Consider the following 27,345-nt stretch of genomic DNA (forward strand, 5'->3'; position numbering starts at 1 on the left):
TCCACGGTATCGTCCGTGTTCATAAACGGCTTCTTTTTGTTGGTGCTCTTGGCCTTTCTCGAGCGCTATTAATGTGAATCTACTATTTTTTTGGGACGTTTTACCTTTTCGAGCCACATTTTCCTCTGAAACATGGTCTACTTTGTGACAGTAAATTGCGTTGTCAACTAGGCCGGTTAAAGCACAAACGCAAATGAAGCACACGTTGAGGGCGGCGGGACGTGTGCTGGCAGCAGGCGCCCGTCAACGCTGCTTCTCTGGGCTTGCTATCGGCAGACAATTGTCAACAGAGCCTCAGGACGCGTGGGAATCGGCTCAACACGAGAGTCTGACGAATGAGGCGTCCCTCTACATACATGTAAGATGCAATAATTGATGTGGCATTGAAATATCCACAATTCAAACGAGTAAAAGCTCTGTTAAGATTAAGCCTAATTGCATTTGTGTACTAAGCCGAATTGTATTTGTGTACTCAGATGCTGAGACTGATATAATACTGATGTTCAGGTGATTTGTTTGACATGAGGGGGGCGCAAGTGGACCTAATACAAATTGAGTAAGCTTCATTTATGGTGTTAAGGTCACGCCCACCTGAAATGTGATATGTTGAGCGGTTATTGTTTATTTCTCTCTCCATCCTAACCGATGAAGCAACGAGTGCATGTGGGGAGTCGCTGATGGTGTAGGGCAGGGGTCCCCAAACTTTTTCCAGTGAGGGCCACATAACTTTTCCCTTCTCTGATGGGGGGGCCAGAGTCAGCTTCTGACAGAAAAAGTGTGACAATCGCAGGTGTTAGGGTTGATAGATTAGTTTGATCCTATGCTTATATTAGAATGTAACCTGTAATAATTAAACTCGCTTGTCCTGTCTTAACAAAAGTAGTAGAACAAAGTGATAAGATCTTTTGAACTGATTGACTAGCTGCAGAGGAAGCAATCAAAGTTGTTTTGTTTACACAACATCGTGAAAGTGCTTTTATCAGCAGGCCAGGGGCTTCGGCCCCATCCTGTCTACTCTGACCCCCACTCTCAACCCCCACTCTGTTTCTCTCAATAAAATGCTCCTGCAAGAGGCCTGAGTCAGACTTCATTCGATCATCGCTGCCCACACAGCGACGAATGGACTCTCCACCTGCAGGTGCTTAAAAGGACTTACTTGTCTCCTGTTTGGTTCTTGCAAAATAAGTTTGAGTGTGCAAAACTCTAACAGCAGGGGTCCTTAAATGTAATCATTTATTGTTTTCCAGAAAACATGCTAACATTCCAGCGCACCACACATATCCAAATATTAATAACCCTTTCTGAGATCAAATAACCTTCTCTGGGTTCGTCACAGAATAAAATTAAGCAGAAAATATATAGGCTAATAATACTATTTATGAAATTGATAAAAATCAAATAACCCTCTCTGAGTTCTTCACAGAAAGAAAGTTATACTGTGCCGTGCACAATCCTAGGTAAAAGTTCAACTTCACTTGTCAGAGCAGAATCTCAAATGTCTCTCAAAGTTCTTGTGTTCTTTCCTTATAATCCAGTTTTGTAGGTTCCATAGGCTAGCCCAGTAGATACCACTGTAGGTTCTCTCTCATCAACTTCCCTCTGAAAACGAGAAAGCAAACAGGCTAAGAAACCGATCTAAGTGATACAGCACCTACACAGCACAATACATTTCGATACCAGTATGGTTGTGGAGATGAATTTTATCCCAATAGATTTTATTATGATTATTTTTGTTCATACTCAGAATAACTTACCTATGTAATTACCTATGTACTGTATGTTCATCCCCGTTCTTCCATCTCCCGGTTCACACGTCCTATTAAACCCCGAGACTCGCCCACCATACTAGGGGCCCCGTCAGTCGTGATGGCACTGCTTTGCCCAGTCCAGATCCAACTGTTGCACGGTTTGACATACTTTATCGAAAATATCCTCCCCAGTCGTAGTGCCTTTCAGGCTTTGTAGGGCTCCTCGCACATCTCAAAGTTTGCGGTATCTCCACGAATAAAAATAAGAACCTCCGTGGTGTCCTACACGTCCGTGCTCTTATCCAGTGCTAATGAAAAAAAGTCAAAATCTTTAGTCTTCTATTGCAGCTGGGCATACACTTTACCCCCAATTTCTTCAATGCGTCTGGTAATTGTACTTCCCGACAGACTCACAGCATTAAAGACATCTTTCTTCTCGGGACAGCATTTCTTGACAAACTCTCCTTCAGTGAAAGGTTTACCGCAGCTTGCTATCAGCTGAGCAACATGGAAGCTGGCCTGAACTGATGCTTGGTTCAGCTGAGTTTGCTGTACAAATGTAGTCTGCTAAGCTAACAGTCCAGTTTTTAGCTTTGAGATTTTTTTTCTGCTTGCATTTGGCCTTGCAAGCTAGCGCACTTGTCTTCATGACGGGATTCATAATGTCGGCGCAGGTTGTATTCTTTGAATATTGCCACCGTTTCTTGACAGACGAGACAAGCAGCCTTCTCTTTGAATTGAACAAAAAAAACAATGGTGTTTCCACTGCGGGTTGAATACCCTGCATTCTGAATCAATTTTTCTCTTACAACCTTTTTGCCATTATTTCATTTTGGGGGGGTCGTGTTCACGTTCTATGACTAGGGTATGGGTGGTCATAAGGGTAAAAACGTGCTGGGGCAAAGTGAGGTCGTAGTAGCATTTTTTTTTTCTCATCTCTGGTATTGTTCAGGGGGCCGGGTCTAATGTGGAGGCGGGCCGTGTGCGTAGTTTGGGGATCCCTGGTGTAGGGGTACTGTTGGATTTTGTCCACAATTTAGGGAGCGTGTTATCTGTTTTGTTTACACAACATCGTGCTTTGATCAGCAGGCCAGGGGCTTCGGCCCCATCCTGACTACTCTGACCCCCACTCTCAACCCTCACTCTGTTTCTCCCAATAAAATGCTCCTGCAAGAGACCTGAGTCAGACTTCATTCGATCATCACTCCCCACACAGCGACGAATGGACTCTCCACCTGCAGGTGCTTAAAAGTACTTACTTGTCTCCTGTTTGGTTCTTGCAAAATAAGTTTGAGTGTGCAAAACTCTAACATTTTGGTGCCAAAACCCGGGAACCTCATACCCACCATCTGACCGGCAAAGGAAGACAGGCTATACACCGTCGACGGGCCAGTGTCCATTAGGAGGAACTGGTAAAGAAAGACCTGGGAAGAAAATTCTTCACTGGGCCAGCATCTTTGGTCTGCCTTCGTCTGACAGAAGTAGATTGACGGGATCCGGTGGTGCAACGAACCAGGGGACAAGTAAGTTAAAGCGCTAAAGATACGCGTAAAACGTAGAGGTGCACAAGAACAGCTTGGGTTCAAGTCCCAGTGGAAGAAACAGGCTAAGAAAAGCAGAGCTTCTTTTTCATTCATCGGAGAAGTGCATAGATTCTTCTTTGTCTGTTTTTCCGAGCTGAGGGATCTGGCTTGGGTGAGAGTCCCAGTGGAAGGAACGTTTTAAGAAACACAGAGCTTCTTTTTTGTTAATCAAAGAAGGGCGTAGATTTTTCTTTGTATGTTTTTCCAGCCAAAGAACAGCTTGGGTTCAAGTCCCAGTGGAAGGAACAGGCTAAGAAAAAACAGAGCTTCTTTTTCTTAATTGAAGAAGGGCGTAGATTCTTTTGTCCGTTTTTCCAAGCTGTTTGGGAGGGTTTTACACCCATCCCTGGATAGGCCTAAAAAGCGCTTGAATTTGTGTGGTTGAGTGTGTGACTGGTAGGATAAATTGACTAAATAGCAGTTCTAGCTTTGATCCACGGCAATAACACAGGCTAGTAATTTGTTGAAAGGTCAATTTAAACCTGCATTGAGGATCCTCAAAGAAATGAATAAATAATAATAATAATAATATTTTTAAGAAAAAGAAATTGTAAAAGCTAAAACTACTAAAATTAAGATGGGAAATAAAAATGGTAAATCTCTAGCTCTTGAAGGAGAAGAGAAGTACATGGCGAGTAGATTTCTTAATTGTATGCAATACATGCCAAAGTGGAAGAAAAAGTATGGTGTAGAAGGGAAGTTGAAAGTTGAAGTGTGGAAGATAGTGGTTGAAGTTTTGGAGGACAGTGTAGCTAGGAAGGTAGGACTGGAAAAGAAAGAAAAAGAGAGACTTGAATTGTGCTAGAATGTAGTGGATAGAAGTGGATATTGCATGTGTGACAACAATTTTGCAATGGGCCAGACATGCTGAAAAAGTGGAAGAAAAAAAAAGGCAAAAGTCCTGATGTATTTCATCTAGGTGATGATGATGATGACCTAGATGAAGATACAAGTCTTCTTCCAAGGGTCCCAGCGGGGCAGAGGAAGAGTTAGATACCAACAATGTCGCAAGCCACCATTCAAATCAAAACCCCCATCAGATTCAGACAACTGTTGGAACTGTGGGAGACGAGGACACTTTGCACGAGGGTGTCGTTTTGCAAAACAATACCATTCAAAGGGTGGAGGAAGGGGCAGAGGAAAAGCCAAATATTCAGCATTACCAGATTCCCCCCTTTGATCTCCTGTGCTCCCACAGAGGAAGAGATAGTGGATATCCATGCAGCATGGGACATTTTGAATGCATTAAAAGAAAAACCATATGTTACCTTAAACATTGGAGGAAGTGAAGTAGAGTTTTTGTGTGATACCGAGGCTTGTAAAACAGTAATAAAATTATTAGAGCTCCTGTCCATACAAGAAGTATGACAATACTTCTGATCTGATCTGATGGCGCCGCGGATGGCTGCCACGGTGAGTCGCTCTCTGTTTCTTTGTCTTATTTTGTATGTTTTCTGTGTCTTCTGCTGGAAGGATCACTTTTACTAGAGAAGCACTGTTAAACATCGGTCAGTCTTCTTCTGGCATTTTCTCTCCTGTTCTCTCTGATTCAGACTGTTTGTCTGAGATTTTAGCCGGAGCGGCGGTGCTATACAAGCTAGCGCGACGACGGCGACGCAGAAAACGAGCCGGAGCCCTCGTAAAGCTGAGGCAGAGAGGGTTCCGTTCTGCCCTACCGTCAATTCATTTGGTGAATGTCCGCTCCCTGGCGAACAAGATGGACGAACTGCTGCTCCTCACTTCAAGGAACACGGACTTCAGCAGATCCGCCGCGCTGTGTTTTGTTGAAACGTGGCTTAGCGAACGAACCCCCCACCACGCCATGGAGTTAGCTGGGTTTCGGCTAACGCGTGCAGATCGCAGCGCGGAGCTCTCCGGAAAATCAAAGGGAGGTGGTCTCTGTTTCTACATTAATGAACGTTGGTGTACCGATGTCATGGTGTTGAAAGAGTTTTGCAGCCCTCTCCTAGAAACACTTTTCATAAACTGCCGGCCGTTCTATTCACCACGGGAGTTCTCCTCGATCGTCATGGCGGCTGTTTACATCCCACCACACGCACGTGTGAGTGAAGCCACGCAGATGCTGGCTGACCAGGTGACAGACATGGAGAAACTTCTACCAAATTCACTAATCATTGATCTGGGTGATCTTAACAGGGCGAACCTCGCACACGAACTCCCCAGATACAGACGGCACATAACGTGTCCCACCAGAGGGGCACAGACACTGGACCACTGCTACACCGCAATTAAGGATGCATACCACTCTGTGGCTCGTGCAGCTTTAGGACTCTCGGACCACTGTCTAGTTCATCTGATCCCTGCCTACAGACAGAAACTAAAAACTTCTAAGCCTGTGGTGAGGACTGTCAGGAAGTGGACAGTGGAGTCAAGGCAGGACCTCCAAGCCTGCTTTGACTGCACCGATTGGAGAGTTTTTGAAACTGCAAATTCAGACTTGCATGAACTCACTGACACTGTCACATCAGTTTTTGTGAGGATCTGTGTGTGCAGACTAAGACCTTCTGCACGTACAACAACGACAAACCTTGGTTTACACCGAACCTTAGGAGGCTGCGCAAAGTCAAGGAGGAGGCCTAGAGGAGCGGCGACCGGGACCTGTTCAAGCAGACCAGAAACACACTAAACCAGGGGTCACCAACACGGTGCCCGCGGGCACCAGGTCGCCCGTGAGGACCGCATGAGTCGCCCGCAGGACTATTCCAAAATTAGCTCAAATAGCGGCACTTGTCAGTGAGCTGCATCTATTTATTTTACAGTCGAACCTCAGTTTTCGAATGTCCTGGTTCTTGAACAAATCGGAATTCGAACAAAAAAATTCGAGATTTTTTGGCTTCGGTTGTCCAACAAAATTCGGAGGTCGAACCTCGCGAGATGAGCCGGGAGGAACCGAGAAAACCCGACCGCGCCGCCCGGATGCCGACTGACTCCGTTGTTATTGTATTTTCGTTACTTTTAGGATTGTATTAACCCCTAATCATGCCTCCAAAGAAAGCAAGTGAGAGCAGTAAAGCCATCCTAAAACACAAAGACGCTCTTAAAGCAATGCGACAGTGAGCACCCGGCGCGCTGTGGTTGCGCGATTGGACCAAATTAAGCTCCCTGCGCACTGAGGTCCACTTAAATTTTGGAAAGTACATCAGGACTTTAAAAATATTTTCTAAATTCTAGCCACGGCTCTGTCACAATAATGCGACCAGCGCGGTGCAGTTGCGCGGTCGGCGATGCGCTACTGTTGCGCGTTCGGTGTTGCGCTGCAGCTGCGCGATCGGACAAAATTAAGCTCCCTGCGCACTTAGGTCCACTTCAATTTTGGAAACTACGTACATCAGGACTTTAAAAATATTTTCTAAATTTCAGCGACGGCTCTGTCACAATAATGCGATCGTCGCGGTGCAGTTGCGCGGTGGGCGACGCGCTACGGTTGCGCGTTCGGCGGTGCGCTGCATTTGAGCGATCAGACAAATATGCGCAAATGAAAAAATGCTTAAAAAAGACGCGGGTTTTTTGTCTTGAAACGGATTAAAAATGTTTCCATTATTTGTAATGGGAAAAATAGATTCGGAATTCGACCGATTCGCTTCTCGAACCGCCTTCTGAAACGGATTGTGGTCAAAAACCAAGGTTTGACTGTATTTCTGCTATTCTTGTTAAAATCACACTTACATGTTAACTGCAAATGACAATAATAACACAGTGAAAGCCGAATTGAGAAAATTGGCTATTTCAGAAGTGTATGTCAAACTGGTAGCCCTTTTGCATTAATCAGTACCCAGGAAGTAGCTCTCGGTTTAAGAAAGGTTGGTGACCCCTGCACTAAACCAAGAGGTCAGGAAAGCCAGGAGGTGTTACGGGGAGAGCCTGGAGAGACACCTCTCTGCCATTCCTGATCCCTCAACAGTGTGGAAAGGCCTGCAGAGCATCACGGGGTTCAAGAAACGAACTGTGGAGAGCCCAAGGCTCGCTAACCAGCTAAACAGGTTCTACTGCAGGTTTGATCGGTCCTCCCACTCAACGGGACCTCCTGCAGCACAATCCACATACTCACCTCCCCCCACAACTGCTCTGTCCACACCTCCATCACCGTGGTCACTGACTCTCTCTCTTGCAGAGGCCGCGCCCGCACTCCAGATTCGCGAGGAGGAAGTGCGCCAGATGTTCCGGAGACAAAAGATCAGGAAGGCACCGGGCCCAGACGGCGTGTCACCTTCCTGCTTGAAAGTCTGCGCTGAGCAGCTGGCACCCACCTTTGCACGGATCTTCAACCGTTCCCTGGAGCTGTGTGAGGTGCCCTCGTGCTTCAAGAGCTCCACCATCGTTCCAGTGGCCAAGAAGCCCGCCATCACAGGTCTGAATGACTATAGACCTGTTGCACTGACATCTGTGGTCATGAAATCTTTCGAGAGGTTAGTGCTGAACCACCTGAAGGATGTCACGGGCCCCCTGCTGGACCCCCTCCAGTTTGCCTACCGGGCAAACAGGTCGGTGGATGATGCGGTCAACATGGGACTGCACTACATCCTGCAACACCTGGACACCCCAGGAAAGTACGCCAGGATCCTGTTTGTGGACTTCAGCTCGGCGTTCAACACCATCGCTCCTGACATCCTCCAACAGAAGCTCATCCAGCTCGCGGTGCCTGCCTCCACCTGTCAGTGGATCACCAGCTTCCTGACCAACAGGAGACAGCGTGTGAGCCTGGGGAGCATCACATCTGACAACACAACCCGACCAACCTGCCGCGGGAGCTGCTGAAGACCTTCTACACTGCCATCATCCAGTCTGTCCTCTGCACCTCCATCACTGTCTGGTTTGGACAGTGATGCAGACAAGCACAGACTGCAACGGACAATAAGGACTGCAGAAAAGATAATTGGAATCAACCTCCCATCTATCCAAGACTTGTACCTGTCCAGGACCAGGAAACGTGCAAGTAACATCTCAACAGACCCTTCGCACCCAGGTTGCAGCCTGTTTGAACTACTCCCCTCCGGACGCCGTTATAGAGCTCTGTACACTAAAACCAGCAGACACAGAGACAGCTTCTTCCCCCAGGCTGTCACTCTGATGAACTCACACCACTCTTAGAGTCTCAGAGTCATTACTGTGCAATAACATCCCGCTTTCCACACCTTTTTTGTCTACACTGTTTGTACTATGTGTCCTCTCTGCATCCATTGCAGCCTGGTCATCCTAGAAGAGGGACCCTTCCATCTGTGGTCTCTTCTCAAGGTTTCTCATTTCCCCTAGCTGGAGTTTTGAGTTTTTCTTTGCCCTCTTGGGAGTTTAAGATCAGTTTAAGATCAGGGGGTGTTTGAGAATATCTTTCGTTCTTCACATGTCCTGAGTGTTGTTGTTAGTCACCTAAATGTTGAACGGAGGCTGTGATTTACCGAAGTCAAATTCCTTGTTTGGCACGCTCAAACATGGCGAATAAAAAACTCTTGAATCTCTTGAATCTTGAATGCTGTTTGTATGCCCAATGACAAATGACCAGAGATCAAATTGTGTGTGTACACTAAAGTTAAAATTTGCAAATCAAGTGGTAAATAAATACAACTTGCTTCTAAAAGATAAATAAGAAATTAGAATGTGCTGTCCTCGTGTGCATGGGAGGGATCAGCTCATGATCGACCACAGGAAATGGCCAGCCTGTGATGAATCATTGGTGCTGGGAACTACCTTTCGCGTGCGAGAGCTGTGCATGTGTGTGCGTATATGTTAAACTGATGAACATTGGCTAAAGTTTTAGTATAAAGAAATCTGCTAGACTGTGGTCTATCCAATTTGCACTGCAGAACAGAAACAATTTGGAAAGATAAAAATATGAGAAAAAGAGAGAAATCTGTTTGCGAGCAAAAACTGATCCACAGTAGTGCATGTTAAGTGTCAAGCCCTCATGGGAAATTCGAAAAAAAAAAAAAAAAATGACAGAACATGCAGGAATTGGAAGAAGCAAAATTGTGAATTTAAGATATTGCAATGCTACATTTAATAGGAATAATTGATTGGTTGTGATATAAGATTATACAAACTTCTATATGCGAGCTAAGTCTGAGCAATTGAGTTCTTTAACTTTAAAAACAAAGAAAAATTCTGAATAATTTGCCAGCAATTTTTTTTTGTGTTGAGTTTTTTTTTTTTTTGGATTGGTGGATTGTTCTATCAGGAACGTTGAGTTGAAAATGGTATATGTATGTTGTGTGGTGAGCTTGGATGAATTGGGACCAATGTTTTTGGAGACTGTGTGTGAGATGCAAATGAGCATTGATGAATGATTGCCTGAATGAAAGGAAAATACAGGTTGAATGGTTGAAGTTGTTGGTGACTGCTATGGAAGGTTGGTAGAGCGACTTTGAAGAAAGAGTGATTTTGAGTAAGTTGAATGTTAAGAGGAAAAAAAAAAGTTGCTTTTGGATTGACAATTAACTAGAGAAAAAACTGGAGAACCAGTAATACATGCAGGAGATGTGTGAACTGGGAAATTGAGAAGCGTTTTGGAAAAAGAAAAGTCAAATTAAATGATGATAGAATCATATGTAGGAAAGAACACATTCTCCCAAAAAGTTTGTCAAGGTGTGAGGCTTGGGCGTTGCCAAGCCTCAGAAGGAGGGAGGGAGTAGGACAGATAGTGAAAGATAGTAAAAATACAACACTTTAAGACATATGGATTCTCTAATACATGTGGCGTCATACCATTAAGTTAAAATTTTCTCAAGCTTTTCAAAGTTTTGCTGTAAATAATTGGAAGATTTTTGAAAAATGACTAAAAAAGCTATGAGGAAGTGGTGTATGTGTTTGGAAGGGCACGCGCTTATGCGCTTCCCTGGCTAATCAACATTTGTTTGACTGATCATTCCATTCCCCCAGCCCAAATCCGACCAAGACCAGAGAGTCTCCTTTCAAACAGGAGGCAATAAGTGGGATAGCCCCTGTCATAAATGGTCTTTGGTTCGGAGGAATCATTAGGAAGAGCTGAAACTCTTCCTGCAAACACTATTTTAACACCATTTCAAAAAGGGCAATAAAATTGACTACAAGAGTTACAAAAGGCAGATGAAGAACAGTCCTTAGCAGATTACATGATCAGAACGCTTAGACTGACAAAGGTGTCAAATGCAAATTTACTGCCGCCTGAACTTTCCTCCTCACAGGTCGACAACCCCATCAGAGTTATCTGCGCCTCACGGCAAAAGCCATTGCCAATCACCTGTTATCCAATTTACTCACTGCGTGCTCGTTTGATTTCTTCAGATTTAGGAAAATGCTAAGACACTGAAGCACAAATTAGACTTACACGTTGGTTGAGTTCAATCACAATTCTTGTTCAGACAGCTCTGTTTTCAGGAAAGTACAATACAGCGCTGGGCCCTTCAAGAGCGGAAAGTCTCCATTCAGAAAAGGCAACATTCAACGTTTTTTGGTCAGCTTATATTCAGTTGCACATGCCAGTGCGGGCCGAGTTTGATGGGTGATGAGTCTTTGGGGCGGGGCAAGTTCGCAGGAGAGTCTGATTCCATGGGAGTGGGTGCTGGTTCAGTGAGAGCTGGTTCCGTGGGTTTGGGTGCTAATTATGGGCGATTCGATGAGTGGGGGCTTTTCCTTTCCGTCTTTCAGCCTTGACGATCATCTTTGGCTGGGCTGTCTCCCTCTGGCACCTGCTGGTTTTATCTCCAAGTGACCTTCCTGTAAACATTCTCCTCCATTCTTGCACGTACACTGTCTCACCTAATTCTTTCATCATTCTTTCACTTTTGTCATTTTGTACGAAATTATGTGAGCTTTTGGCTGTGACATCATTAATCTATTACTGTTCCCTGACTATGCAAAGTTTGTTCTTTTGATTTCCATGTACTTGCTTATGTCATCATATTCTTAGTTTAATCATGCTTTCAACCATATCTTTTCTTTGTTAGGCAAAATATTTCCCTCTGTCCAGAACGTTCAGTAGTAATCAAAAACTGGCGTCTAGCATTAGTCAAAACATAAGATACAATCAAGTGCTGATCATTTTTAGACGACTTTGGCAATGTCCGTATTTAGAAAATCATCAGGCATGCATTAAACAGTTCCTTAAGGGTCATTAAGCTATTCAGGCAATATATCAAAAAACATTTGTTATTTCAAAGTGCTCAGAAATATATATATCAGATCATAAAGTTATAAAAACCTTTCTCATTAGCACTTATCAAAAATGTCTAGTTATGTCTTCTTTATTGATTTGGTGTGTAGGTATAATTATATGCTTAAAATGTTTCTTTTATTTATTTAATATGTGAATATGCTTGTCTGCTTATGTACTTTATTCAATGAGGTTTGAGCATATCTGTTTTTGTAGCTAGGCAGGACTTTTTGTATTTCAACCCCATTCCTTCAGTACACTTGCTTTTCTTGTGTGCTGACACCATGAGTTCGATACCCACATATGACCGTGTGAATGTTTGTTTGTGAATGACGGTGTGAATGTGTGTGAATGACCAAAAATGTGCATGTGTACATAGTTCCAAATAAAGTAGCTAAGAGCCAAAAAGAAGTCTTTGTTTCCAACGCACTCTTCCTTCGAGTCACATGATACAAAGCTGCATAGCTCAATGAGCTCAAAATTATAGACTGTGTGCGTGTGCATGCGTGTGTTTGTTTTTTTTCGTTCCTTTGTTCTTTTTTACCCGTTGGGGCCTCTGTCCTTTTCTCGGTAATGCAGAGGTGGCTCAAAATACTTAAACCCCTTTTTTGTGATCATCTCAACTGTTTTTACAAAAAGGCACATTTTACATTGCACAGAAAGTAATTTTACGAAAACACCCAGCTCAATGGCCTAGTGGTAGAGTGTCCGCCCTGAGACTGGAAGGTTGTGGTATAAATATGGTTTTATTATTATAACAATTTATAACAAGTGTACATACTGTAAATGTTTTTAGAACTCTTTTATTAATATAAATAATTTTCTATAACAAGGTACAACACTGTAAATATGTTTTTAGAACTCTTATTATAACATTTTTTTTATAAAAAGGTACAAGTGTTGTTGGATTCTGTCCACAATTTAGGGAGCGCGTTATCTGCGCCTCACGGCAAAAGCCTTTGCCAATCACCTGTTATCCAATTTACTCACTGCGTGCTCGTTTGATTTCTTCAGATTCAGCAAAATGCAAAGACACTGAAGCAGAAATTAGACTTACACAGATTGGTTGAGTTCAATCACAATTCTTGTTCAAAAAGCTCTGTTTTCAGGAAAGTACAATACAGCGCTGGGCCCTTCAAGAGCGGAAAGTTTCCATTCAGAAAAGGCAAAGTCTAAGGTTGTTAGATCAGTTTTATATTCAGTAGCACATTGTGGGCTGGGATTGATGGGCGATGAGTCTTCGGGGTGGGGCAAGTTCGAAGGAGAGTCTGCTTCCATGGGAGTGGTGCTGGTTATGGGCGATTCGGTGTGTTGGTGGGGGGCTGTTGGTGTGTGTGTGTGTGTGGAGGGGGCTGTTGTCTTCCATCCCGTCTCTCGGCCTTGGCGATCATCTTTGGCCGAGTTCTCGGGTGGCTCCTTCTGGCACCCACTGGTTTTATCTCCACGTGACCTTCCTGTGAACATTCTTCTCCAATCTTGGACATACACTGTCGTACCGCATTCAACCGTATCTTTGCTTTGTTAGGCAAACTATTTCCCTCTGTGCAGAGCGTTCAGTAGTAATCAAAAACTGGCGTCTAGCATTAGTCAAAACATAAGATACAATCAAGTACTGAACGGTCAAGACGACTCTGGCCGTGTCCATGATTCAGAGAAAAAACATCAGGCATGCATTCCACAGTTCCTTAAGGGTCATTAAGGTATTTAGGCAATATATCAAAAGTCATTTGTTATTTCAAAGTCCTCAGAAATATATATATCAGATCATAAAGTTATAAAAACCTTTCTCATCACCACTTATCAAAAATGTCTAGTTATGTCTTCTTTATTGATTTGGTGTGTAGGTATATATATATGCTTATATGCTTCAAATGTTTCTTTTATTTATTTAATATGTGAATATACTTGTCTGCTTATGTACTTTATTCAATGAGGTTTGAGCATATCTGTTTTTGTAGCGAGGCAGGACTTTTTGTATTTCGACCTCATTCCTTCACTCCCTCTGTTGACCTCAGTTTTACTGAGGTCACCAAAATCGTTGATGCCACCTGGGTCCCTCTGTTGGCACACCACGTCCCTCTGTGGAGCCGCTACAAGTCCCTCTGTGGGGCCGCCAATGAGTGAGAAAAATGAATATAGATAAAATTCATACCCAGACATTTGTAAAAGATGGAGAGTGGAAAGGCAATTGGCCTAGACGACATTCCAGTGACAGCATGGAACTATCAAGGAGAGATGGCAGGGGAGATTTTTAAAAAGCGAGAAGTTCCCCGGAAAGGTGTTGACTTCTATTTCTTAATTCAGACCACGGCGATGCGCAAAACTGTAGTAGCTACAGAGGTGTTGTTATGTTGATTAAGCAAAGCATGAAGTTATCGGAAAGAATGTTAGAAGCGAGGCTTGGAAATCTACTGGCCAAAATAATGGAGAGTGTGGCAGAGACAAAGATAGGACATGCAGATGGTTGGTGGTACAGAAAGATATGGAAACGATCGCTTTGCAGTCGCGGCCCCTAACAGGAGCAGCCGAAAGAAGTGGAAGATGAGAAAGAAAATGTGAAAGAGAAATACATAAACAAATAACGAATTACATACGTAAAACAAATAACGAAATACATACATACATATATAGTACATACATATAGACAGACAGACATCGAAAAATTGCCCATTCGGCCACTCAGCCCTTGAGTCAGTCACTCAATGAATCACTCAATCAATAAACCAACCAACCAATCAATCAATCAACCACTCAATCAATCAATCAATCAATCAATCAATCAATCAATCAATCAATCAATCAATCAATCAATCACACAGGTGTTAACTAATTTGTAATTGTATTGCAAGCAATTTAAACTCTAATGGAATATGTAGATGTCCATATCTGTTTTATCAAATTCTAATCCTACTTTACCTTTGTATAAGGCACAGGTGTCAAACTCAAGGCCTGGAGGCCAGATGCAGCCCGCCACATGATTTTATGCGGCCCGCGAAGACAAATTGTGCTTTTTATTCATGTGTCATTACTCGAATTGCAAATTGTCTTCACTTTTAATAATATTTTATTTTTAAATATTAGACCAGTTTTTATTTGTCTGATTTGAAAGCAAGTTACTTGTCAGTTTGCTATGTAGCTTTCACTCTATATAATATGAGGTGCTCACACATTTATTTGGGTATGACAGTCATACCGGTCCTCCGAAAGAAGCTATGACTACACTGCGGCCCGTGAACAAATGAGTTTGACCGCCCTGATACAAGGGATAGCCTTCTCATTGATCAATCACGTATCTTAAATCATGCTTTTCCTCCTTTGAAGCGACTATGTACTTCAAACCCAAACGGCACCATTTTATAGAGAAAAAACTTGTCGAATCTGTTTGTTTCCGACATAATACTTCCGCAATCATCTTAAATTTGTTCAGTTTATCAATCCCTTCCATTGTTTATCCTGCAAATGAATCACGTGAATAATGTGTTATTCAAACTTTAACGTTCATAATCCACCTGTTCCCAATTTGTTTGGAGTCTGTATGTTATTGTTCTAATTTTTTACATTTAATACTCTCCCACCTATTTGATCCTATCTTGTGAAGGTCTACAGTTTATTATAAGCTATTTTGAAACTCTTCACACTTGTTACCAGGCTTTGGCTCCATCTCATGATGTTGTCTCCCATTCACTTCATTTCTGCCGAGCTGCTTCTTCGCCTCCGTCCAGCATGTTGAAGACTTAAAAAACATCAAATCTGAAAACACTTAAAATCTCACAATTCCCCCCTTTGTTTTTTTTTTTTTTTGTTTTTTTTTTTTTTCTCCTACCTGCCCCTTTTGACACATTCTAAAAATTGTGTCACAATGGTTAAAAAGTAAAAATAACAATGACATACCCATCGCCAGCTGGACTTCGGTGTACCTCCAGATGCCATCCTAGCCTGGAATCACCAATTCTCAGTCCCTGAAACTCGACTGGCAGCATCTCACATGGCTGTATGAACAAAAGCCACCACCCACCTGTAGCTGTGCATGCAGCTCTCCGAACAATAAACATCCATAATACCAAAAAATAAAATTCATAATGATAAAAATAATCCAGACACGGGCGCATGTCAAACGCATGAAATAGAAAATTGGAGCCTGCCGAGCCTGTCATGAAACCGATCACATTTACAAACTCATTATGAAAAGTAAGGGGTTAGTTGTTAATGCATGTTCACAGACATGACACAAAATTCTCCAAGACTGCAGTTGACAACCTGCAAAGTAAAGCAAGTTTAACAAATAAAGCACAATCTGCTCCCTGGGTTGCTGTTAGAGGCTGCAATACAATTAGGTAAAACATCAAAACATAGCAAGTCATCACAAATTCCGTCACATACATTTCGTATCACTGTCAGGTAAGTCCAGAGTTGTTGTCATACACTGTCTTGGCTCAGAGTCTTGATTGTCAATGCTGGTATAGTCACATCTGGTCATAATCTTGAAATGGGCCTTCTCCATTGAAGTCTTTTGTTGTCAATGGTGCCCCAGAGTAATCCTAAACCCATATTTAGTCCAAAATGAGCCCTGATCAATCTTGCTTTTTCAAATCTGTAGTATCTTTATATTTTTCAGGTGAGAGGAATGTTATCCTCTGCTGTGATCACATCACCCCAACCTTGAATCATGTTAACCATTCACAATACACAAACCCCATCCCAAGTACAGACTTGACATTCATACAGCATTACAGACAAACTGTCATCCCACAACACACACATAAAACATACAATATTAAATTGTAAAAAGAACCCTCCCTATGCAAAATTTTCTCCTCAATTAAAATTTCCCTTTTTTATTTTAAATCCAAAATTAATATCTAATTGTCTGGGCTCCTGTCCTCACATCGTTTGCCAATATGCATAATACTGGAACATGATTTAACTCCCCATTTAGTTTGCTCACATCTCACACTTAGACTATTTGACACTTTGTGTTGAGCTGTAACTTCAATATTTCCACCTTCCCATATTTCTTCCACTAAACAGTTCCATTTTGCTTTCAGTTTAAATTCATCCCTCCAAATAACTACCTCTGGCAAAGAACCCAAAATTTTTAGAGCACTCCCTTTTACTGTTACCTTGTTCCTTCATTCATGTCCTCACAAGCATTACTGACCCTCCTAAGAAATAGTGATACTGAAAATAATGTTTAAAAAATATACACAGCTTCCTCCTGCCACTTACACTATAACCTTGGATTATCGTTCTCATTTTTGTTAATGCCAATTCTTAGAATTAAAAAGAAATACTTACTCTTGATAATTGAGTCACGCTATATCACAAATTTTGAAAACCTTCTTCCATGTTCCCCCTTTGTACCTATCAAAACCAATTAGAAATATTTTTGCTATCATGATCATCATTGTGGCCCTCACACTTATTGTTCTTGTATTTTAAATAGGCAATTTTTGTACATTTGAAGCCCTTTGAGACTTACTTGTGGGCTATATCAATTTGAATTGCCTTGACTTTATTATTATTCAACTTCTTCTGCATTCCTCTTTCTTTTATTTTAATCTTAACTACTTCCACATAATTCATCTGATTTACTCCATTACACTTTTAACCTCCTAGATTCAAATTCAAATTTCACATCCTCACTTCCAACATTGTGGTAAAATTTTGCAAAGTTTAATTTTTTCCCTTCTAATTTCTTCTAGTTTTCCTTTTTTCTTCTTTTTCTTTTTTTCCACTGACTCAACTCATTTCAATTTTTTTTAACTGTTCATCTTATGCCTACCTATTCCAAAACTTCCCACTCCCCAAATTTCAAATTTTCAACTTTAAAATTCACGCCCAATTATACAAAATTCTCTCTATATTTTTATAAATTTTCTGACCAATTCAACACGCTCCAAATTTAAACATAATCTTGTAGCTTTCCCCGAATTTTTATTCAGCCTCTTCGCCTTCACACGCAATTTCTACGGAAATTAATAATTCTAGTTATTATTGTTAATCATCCGTGGCCCTCGTAAGGACAAGCCGCACCAGTAATGGATGGATGGATGGATTGTTAATCCTAACCCCAAATGCCTATCATAAATTGCCATTTAAATCAATTGTCGCAAGGGTCATGTCAATGTATTGGTTATTTAAAGCCCTACTGTATTACTATTTTGCTGACTATCCAGAATTCCAACTTTCTTATGGCCCCTCACCCCTTCAAGTTGAAATATGCATCCTATAAATCAGTCGCAGTTGATGTGTAATTAAATTCTGTTGTTTTGATAAAGGTCAATTAAGTTTAGCAATTCAGCCTTCTGTTGCCGGAATCCAAATTTTCACTGGTCCAATTATAAAATTTCATTATTTCAGTTAGATTAATTATGTCTTCGAAATGCTAAGTTACATATAAAAATTTATGATTCAAATTATTTAATATCTATTGATCAATGTCCACTTTGCAAAGTTTCTGATCACGCTGTCGTATAATTTGTCAGTGCATCTTCACTGACCATATCTATGTATTTTGTTTTTTATCCCCGTTTCAGTGTCAATAAGCAGCCTTATTATTACCCCTTTTATCAAAACTCCTCAGTTATGTCTGCCCCAGCACCCAAACACACTTCCATCCCTTTTGTCCCATACTCCACCAACTTTGTAATGCTTCAGCAGTCTTTAGCAATGTGTCCAGTTTGACTTCATGTGACTCGTGCAAGTCTTTAGCAGCCTCTCCTCTTAGATTCTCATGATGATGATTCAGGGCTGGACCGTCCGCCATTCTCAAATGCATCCATCTTGTCTTTGTTCTTTCAGTCCATTTTTTTTTTTTTTTGATCTGCGACTGTGTGTATTCCACCAACTGTATGGTTCTTGTCCTGTGAAGAGCCGTGCTTGCCCCCTTCAAGCATGATAATGGTTCCTGTTGTTCTCCCAAAGGTCAAAGGTGTCTCATGACCAGGGACAGTCCTCTGTTGATTTTGAGGCAGCCAGTAGAGTACAAGGACTCAGTTCAGGACTTGTGCCATGCGCTAGGGCAGAACACACTGGGACACAAATTTCACAAACCTATCTTCGTGTTATCAGTCTTCATGTGTAGTATTTGTTCCTTACACCCCAAATCTTCCTGTTAACATTTTGTATCCTATCAGTTGCGCACACTCATTGCTCATTGCGCACTCTTACTATCAAGCCGCCCTTATCAAATGCTTTTTATTTTTATTTTTTTTTGAGTAATCCATCCACCCTACCCATTAACACGGCTAAAATCCTCGTTCCAGTGTTTATCATCAAATAAAGTTCCGAAATCCTTTGTAATAAACTGTAATGTAATTTAACAATCTACCAACATGGTTGTATATGCAGTGAATGTTATTGTTCAATCTATAGGTCATACAGCACCTGTGTTCCAACTATGACACTCCTCCTTGGTTTACCATCTCATAAGTTATTGTTGTCCGCAGCGCTAAATGATAGTGCTTGAAAGTGAATGTCTTATCGCCCAATTTAAAACTCATGCCACATTTGAGCTAGTATTTATTCATTTATTTGCCATCCTCATGTTATCTGGCATGTGTCAGAATTTAAATGTAATTTTGCGTTTAATTTTAAGTCTTTCAAAATTGCTATATCCTTACTGCGCCGAGATAAACCGTTAAATATATCTTTAAAAACAAACAAAAACAATCTATGCTCCTGCACAGACTCTTAAAAGTGGCACCCAAATGCCAGATTACAAATCCAACCTCCTCCTTCACTCTCACATTTTTGATAAAACAGTCTACTTATCTAGACACTGTCATCACATACGAAATAATGGCCTGCAAATTAAATATAATGTCGTTGCTCTGGTCCCTCAAAACATGTAACTAGGATTTGGACAATTATTAACCCCCATCAATTGATTAATTATCTCCTCACTAAATTCCTAGCCTGTTAACCTATCTGCATAAAGAAGACATTTGCAATGCACAGGATAAGAGAATAACGAGGAACACCTTAACAATAAACACAAGGAAAACCTAACAATAAACAAAATAAACCCAAACCACAATCAAAACCAAATAAACTCGGCCCATGACCTATGTAGACCAACACAGTACTCCAAATATTTCCCCATTAAAAATTTAAGCCTTTTTGTGTAGAGCACCATTGATTTCTAATCATTGACCTAATTTTATCCTTAATTTAATCCCAATCACGAATGCCCCCTACTTAATACTTTACTTGGTGTTCTTTTAATAAAAAGTGCCCCCTTGCAATGTCGTTTTTATTTGTTGTTTTTAACTCTAAGTGATTCAAATCTTTGACTTATCCTTACATGTGTCCTTGTATAGTCTTATGGCATAACCAATCAATAATTCCTCCTAAATTTAAAATCTGCAATCATAATTTAATTTTATCCAATTCTACAATGTATGTTCTCTCTTACTCTCACATTGTTATGAGGGCTGGGCACTTTCCTTGTTGGACGAGTTTCTGCCCACAACCCTCAGATTATTCTATCATTTCTAATTTTTACATTTAACAACGCAAATCTGATAAACCATTGTCTAGCACACCGTTTCCGTGCACCAATTTAACGCAATTCCATCCTTTATAACGAACTGATACACAAAGACAAACATACACATAAGCAAACACACAGGCCCACAACATAGACATGACAATCTTCCCAGCTGATAACAAGGGTGGGGGGGGGGGGGGGGGGGGGCAACTGAAGTGCGGAGAGCCTCGCCAGCACCACGTCGCACAATGTAACCCCCCACCTCTGTCCAAAATATGCATTTGTGCCCATCTGACCGTTTGGCCCAAACTTTAGAGCCGCACCCTTTTGAAAACAAAAATGGTTACAGTTTAACCCCACCACACAATGGGATATAACCTTCATGCTAATTAAATATACATTCTTTATCAAATTCTTGTTAAGCCATTTTTCTGACTCCAACTCTCATGCAAAATCAAAATAAAATCAACAATTTTATACAAATCAACTTATTGTTCTTCATGAACCACAAATCATCACTTCCATCCCATGAACAGCACCACAACTAATCACTCACTTCTTCAGCTGCGCCGCTGTCCCATCTGACAGCCAAGCCTGCTTTCCACACAATATCATCATAGACACACTTCAACAATTATGTAGCGACCTGGTTAACCCAGTTACCCTTCGCCCTAGACAACAATATAAGTCTCTAAGGTCGCACTATTGAGGTCGCCAGGCATCCGTTCTGCTATATCAGCGATGCCTTCGCCATTTTTTTTTTTTTTTTTTCTTTTCACGAGTCCCCGACTCGTATTGGTGGCCTGGCCGATCCAATCGACCCCGACCTTAGGCAACAGTATAAGTTCCTAAGTGTCTACTATTGAGGCCACTCAGGTGCCCATATGCTAGTCACTGGCATCCCACAAGTTCCGGCGGTGTGAGCGCCCTTTGCTGATCAGACAAAGTCCTCACCACCTTTCTCTTAATTCACCACGACTCGGACATCCCAGATGTCCCTCGCCTTAGACAGCCCTATAATGTTCTAAGGTCACGCTATTGGAGTCGCTCGGCATCCGTCCTGCTATATCAGCGACGCCTTCACCTGTTTTTGTATTTTTAATTTTTTCCACAAATCACTTTTACCAAGTTCCACACAAACACACGCTTCTATACAACCACCATTCCTGAACACAGAGCAGAAATTATTAATTTTTGTATTCCGCTTTCACTCCACAACATTGCTGCATCAATCCCGGCCCACAATGTGCTACTGAATATAAAACTGATCTAACAACCTTGGACTTTGCCTTTTCTGAATGGAGACTTTCCGCTCTTGAAGGGCCCAGCGCTGTATTGTACTTTCCTGAAAACAGAGCTTTTTGAACAAGAATTGTGATTGAACTCAACCAATCTGTGTAAGTCTAATTTCTGCTTCAGTGTCTTTGCATTTTCCTAAATCTGAAGAAATCAAACGAGCACGCAGTGAGTAAATTGGATAACAGGTGATTGGCAAAGGCTTTTGCCGTGAGGCGCAGATAACGCGCTCCCTAAATTGTGGACAGAATCCAACAGTGTACGCAATTGTGTGGGCACTCCCTGCCTTCTGCTGGCGTGTGGGCAACTTTCGTGATATAATTCCTCAATTTAGAAGTTTTATTATGAATTTTAATTTTTCATTAATTTGGGGAAAAAATCTGCGATGTAGTGAAACCGCGATAAACGAACCGCGATGTAGCTGTATTTGCATTTTATTAAACCTACAAATGTGTCAGATAATTTTTGCCGGACCCTGTACAATTTATAATTTATAATTCATAATTCCTCAATTCACTTAAGAATTCCTTGGTCAAGATGCCTCCTGTTGGTACCAAAGTAGTAATGTTTAGGGTTATTGTTTCTTTGGCATGAGCACTATGACTTGCTACGCTTGCAGCAACAGGGTCTCACGTTCTGCATTCACGCGTTCATTTGTCCTGAAGTCATATTCCTCGTCTGTCTTCCAGTGGCCCTACTGCCTCAAACGGTGCTCTTACTGCAACTTTAATAAGTACATTCCCAAAAGTGATAATGGCCGCATAGTGACCCAGTGTCTTCAGCAGGAGGTGATGTTGCTACAGGTAAGTCAGGTGACCTGGTAAGGCCATTTCTCCCATTACACGACACTCGCATGCTCCCATTTCACCGGCTTCCAGCCAAACTATTTAAAGAATTATTTCAAATTCTAGGACCGTCCGTCTTGAATATAATTAATCTGTCTGTCTCCTCTGGGATAGTGCCAACAGCCTTTAAAACCGCTATCATTAAACCGCTACTTAAGCAACCAAATCTTGACCCGGACTGTCTCACTAATTATAGGCCAGTTTCAAACCTCACATTCATAGCAAAACTTCTTGAAGAAGTAGTAGCGCAGCAACTTATTGATTACATGGTCGCCAATAATCAATATGAATCTTTTCAGTCTGGTTTTAGAGCTAATCATTCCACTGAGACAGCACTTACTAAAGTGACTAATGATATCCTCATAGCTATGGATTCAAACACTTTATCGGTATTGTTACTACTCGATCTTAGTGCTGTCTTCAACACTGTAGACTTCGATATTTTATTAGCGTGTCTTAAAAGTTGTGTTGGTATTTCAGGGTCAGCACAAGGCTGGTTCTATTCCTATCTATCAGACAGGACGCACTGAGTGGTTCATGGCAATACATCCTCTGAGCTCTGTAATGTTAAGTGTGATGTTCCACAGGGATCGGTACTCAGACCAATTCTATTTAATATTTATATGATTCCGCTTGGAGACATAATACGTAAATATAATATTAGGTTTCAATGTTACGCGGATGACACCCAATTATATATGCCGTTATCAATGACAGATCCGTGGGACTGTTGTAATCTTGAGGCGTGCATTACGGAGATTAAGCAATGGATGTCTCTCAACTTCCTTGGTCTTAACCCAGATGAGACTGAGATGTTAATAATTGGTCCAACTCGTTATCAACACTTATTCAAGGAAACCACTATAACTATAGATAACAGTACTATCACTCAGAGCGATACTGTAGCTAATCTCGGGGTAATATTTGACCAAACGCTCTCCTTTCAAAAGCACATTAAGAATATACTAACCAGAGTTGCGTTTTTTCACCTTCGTAATATTGCTAAGATTCCTCCGATCCTCTCGACCGGTGATGCGGAAACTATTATACATGCGTTTATCACATCGCGCCTGGACTACTGTAACGCATTATTCTCTGATCTTCCTAAGTCCAGCATCAAAAGTCTACAGTTAGTACAAAATGCTGCTGCAAGGCTGCTCTCACGCACAAGAAAATTTGATCACATTACCCCAATATTAGCCAACTTACATTGGCTCCCGGTCCATTTAAGATGTGACTTCAAGGTTCTTCTATTAACCTTTTTTTGCAATTGCATGGCTTAGCGCCTTCATATCTCGTCGACCTAGTTGTTCCTTATGTTCCGTCTCATAACCTTCGTTCGCAAAACGCTAGTCTTTTAGTGACACAGAGGGCCAAGAAAATGTCTGCAGGGTCTAGAGCATTTCCTATTCAGGCTCCAGAGCTTTGGAATGCCCTACCAATGGATATTAGAACTGCTACCTCAGTAGAAACATTTAAGACACATTTAAAGACACATTTCTATGACATGGCCTGTAGTGGCCGATTCGGTTGGAGTTTGTTTTTGCTCCCTAGGGCTATACAAATAAACTTGACTTGACTTGACTTTGTCCTTGTAGTGTCACCTCCGTCTTCTTTGGTGATGGAACGCCAAGCCTGGCGCACCCCTCCACAGTTTCTGACATCTTGAAAGCAGTCTCCAGGTGGACCAGTCTGGTGGACCAGGCCGAAGTCTCTCTTGAAGTCAATCCCACTCAGGAGGGGAGGACGAAATTGAAGGCTACGCTGGGGTGAACCGTTTCTCGATAGGGGTCCAGGTAAGTCTCAAGGTGTTGCTTCAATACTTGATGAAGAGTTTCCCCGCCTATTTGCAGTTCACAACCTACAGTAGTTGATAGGTAAATTGTATATATATGTTATCATGCGTTCCCTAATGAGTACTTATTAATAAAATTATTGCACAGTATGCTTGCTGTTTCGTTTTGCAGATGTCCACCAGTCATACGTTGCTGTCTGGAGCTTCCTGACCTTCTACGCCTCGGGGACTCCAAGAAAGCTGTTGATAGCTCAAACCGTTTTGTTTATGTCTGTGACTTCTTATTTCACATAGCATTTTGTCTTTTCACTCTTTTCTCATGGTGTTTTGTCTGTAACTTCTTTTTTCACATAGAATCTCTTTCCTTCTCTCATGAGACAAAGCCCAAGCTTTCCCCCCACCTTAGGGGCTAGTCTCACACTGTGGGTAGGGCATTCCTAAATAAAAAGAGCGGGGGGTGCAAAAGACCTTTAGTGTATTTTGGATTGCTGTAAGTCTGGATGCACTCCTCGCGAGAAAAGACTCAATATTCTGCCTCACTGGTTTTTGTCTGCTGATCCTTTTGCTGAGTAAAAACCTGACAGTAGTCATAGATTTTGATGAGCCTATCCTTTGTTGTTCTCTCTGTGACACCACAAGATAGCACCAAATACCCGGATAATACAAAAGTTGGTCTTTGGCACCACCTTGGAGTGTTTTGGGTGCCAAGTTGAGTTGAGCAAACTGGATCATTCCCCATAATGTTTGGGGGATTCACTGGCTTTACAAAAATAAATCAAATACACATGGTCTTAATCTGAAAATTCTCTGTCCAGTCTCTCCAGGACGACCATTTGAAAAAGCTGGGCCGAGACCACAGCGCTCGTCAGGCCCTGCTAACTGTCGAGGAAGCTCGCAAATTGAGCCCCGGGAAGGTGTCGGTAGACATCATGTTCGGGCGACCCGAACAGAGCGCGGCGTCGTGGGGAGCGGAGTTGTTGGCGCTGTTGCGGGCCTGTGACGATCACGTCTCCCTCTATCAGCTGACGCCCGAGCGAGGCACTCTGCTCTTCAAACAGATACAGACGGCAGTTCATCTTTCAGTAAATAAGGGTTCAAGGGTTTTCTTATTCAGCTCTTCAGAAACAAAAAAGGAGAAGAGTTTTCAGGGTTACAAGAGCGCCAGGAGGACCCTTGGTCGGCATGGATTTAGGCAGTATGAAGTGTCCGACTTTGCCAGAAACGTGAGTTGGCTGCAGAAAAACAAAACCCGCAAATAGAAAAAATCTGCCAGTGAGAGTTGCACCAGCCTTCACTTGAACATAGTGTGTTGGCACCGAGATGCCGCCAAACTGCAGCCAAGCACTACTTTTCTATGAGACTGAGTTTGGCATCACCTTGGGGCTTTTCAGAAAGAGCATAAAAACAGCCTGGTGAGTGTGAATGGTTTGGTCTTTTTCCACAATTGAAAATGTTTCACCGCTCTGTGGCATGCGTTCAGCAAAAATACCCTAGACATCAGAAGTCACAAGACGTGTCTCTTGTCTGCTGAAACAAGGCGGTTCCTCTGTCTGATGCAAGTGGGCCAGGGGCAAGTCGAGCTGTTGTTACCATGACAACCGTTGCTCTTCGAAGCAGAGTCCAGAGTGAGCATTTCCAAAGTATTTTCCATCAAGGAAGCAGCACTTCCTGCGTAAAGCGTATGGGTGCTCAGCAACAGATGGACTTTCAGCTGTTTATTGAACGAGATAAATCGTCAAAACACTCCAATCTAAAAGAAGAAGAAGACACGTGAAAAGCCACAATAGCCCACAATTCTGAAGCCAGCCAATCTGACTTCTGCTCCCATTAAAATGTTTATTTTGCGGGAGTGGAACAATTTACTTGTTTGAAATATTGTTTTGTTATCAGCTCGGTTGTGTCCGCCATTCAATTTGGGGAAAGCCATACTGAGACTGAGCCATATTTTTCCTGCACATTTTTCTCCAGAGTGCAGTAAGTCATCAACATGAGCTACTGGAAGGGAAGACAATACATCGGCATCCGTCCAGGTAAGCCAAAGCCGTACGCCGGCCTCTGAGGAGTCGCTCGCAATTCTTGCATCTGACAGGAGCACACGGGCGCTTTATTCCTCTTGTGGAGGGAGGCGCGTGCCGGGAGGCCCGCACCCAGACATTGGAACCCGACGCATGGATCGGCGAGGTCCGGCAACGTGGGCACGGCACACGCAGGAGGATTCGGCTGGGACGTCTTGAACTGTGAGCACAACACCGACGCAGAGGCAGTGTCCTGTCCCGTCCCATCCTTTAGATCATCAATTTCTTGACAGCCACTGCCGTGGGCCTGTTCTCTCCGGACCATAGTCGCTATTGTCTCTGTTTGGCAGCCTGGAGGAGGTGTTGGTGATGGGTTTGAGAATGACGCAAGGCATCACACATCAGGTGATGGACGCCAAGACCACATGACTGGATAAAGGGAATTTACGGGATGTGACGGTGAATGTCGTGGCATTTAACAGCACTGGCAGCTGTTCAGTCCCCGGTCGGCCCTCGGCGACATCTTTGGAACTTCCGCTGACGTCTGGGAATTCCTCCGTCGCGGGCTGCTGACCCTTGATGATGGGTGATGGCTCTACGGAAGGCTTTCGTATCCGTGCCAGAATGGCGTCATGTGTGGCTTTTTGTTTTTCTTCTGGCCTTTAGCTTCTTTCTCCAGGCTGTTAGGACCCTGAACTTGCTACCCCCTTCTGCGTAGCGTGCGGCACTGTTGCGCTATTTTCTGGAATGTCTGCTGTACGCTCACTTGCTCCTTTTTTGCTCCTCTTATTTATTTATTTGTTGTGTTATTTATTCATTATTTATTCAGCACGCTGTTGTTTACTTGTTACTTGATTGTCTATTGTGGGCCGTGTCTTGTCACCGTGGGATAGCGGGGAACGAAATTTCGGTTTCTTTGTGTGTCTTTGGCATGTGGAGAAATTGACAATAAAGCTGACTTTGACTTTGACTTTAGAGGACTACGCTGCTCGCAGGCCGGTCTGCCTTTCCTGGACAGCATGCTGCTGGAACTGGAAAGGCGAATTTGCCGCCTAGCTCCAAGATGACCGGTGACGGAGACCGCCGACTCGCCAAGGTGGCCTCCGATTCACTCAACCATGTCACAATTTGGCTAGAGACAATGGCAAAATAGTTGAGACCCAAATTATTCTCAGTTGTGTTGGCAGAAACGCACGCGACAAACCTTGAGTAAGGTACAGATTTAGATTTGCTGGCTGCATCCAATTTGAATATCGAGTGCTTGGCCCTCTTATGAGTCCCGTGGAAGGAAACCTTTTGTTCCATTCTACCCTTCTGGGGCCACGTTGCCTTTCTTCATGTCGGATGTAAGTGCGGCGCGTTGGCTCTGACTCAGGTGGTCGGTCGCACCTCCTTCGGGCACCCGTAGGCGCCGTCGAGCACGCTCGCA

The 27,345-nt window shown here is 42.6% G+C and overlaps 1 protein-coding gene across 1 annotated transcript; it reads left to right on the forward strand.

The window, feature by feature from the left end:
- Positions 1–6: 6 nt before the first annotated feature.
- Positions 7–26,983, forward strand: rsad1 (radical S-adenosyl methionine domain containing 1). The gene is given in 12 exon segments (XM_088358169.1): positions 7–358; positions 21,951–22,081; positions 23,705–23,862; positions 23,865–23,902; positions 24,717–24,971; positions 25,035–25,124; positions 25,870–25,883; positions 25,885–25,931; positions 25,991–26,138; positions 26,267–26,321; positions 26,399–26,502; positions 26,893–26,983. Coding segments are annotated over 12 exon segments (1,296 nt in total). The 5' UTR covers positions 7–193.
- Positions 26,984–27,345: the final 362 nt, after the last annotated feature.

Source organism: Syngnathus floridae, chromosome 17, assembly GCF_059516105.1.
Source record: "Syngnathus floridae isolate MCC-2025c chromosome 17, RoL_Sflo_1.0, whole genome shotgun sequence".
In the NCBI taxonomy this organism is placed as follows: domain Eukaryota; kingdom Metazoa; phylum Chordata; class Actinopteri; order Syngnathiformes; family Syngnathidae; genus Syngnathus; species Syngnathus floridae.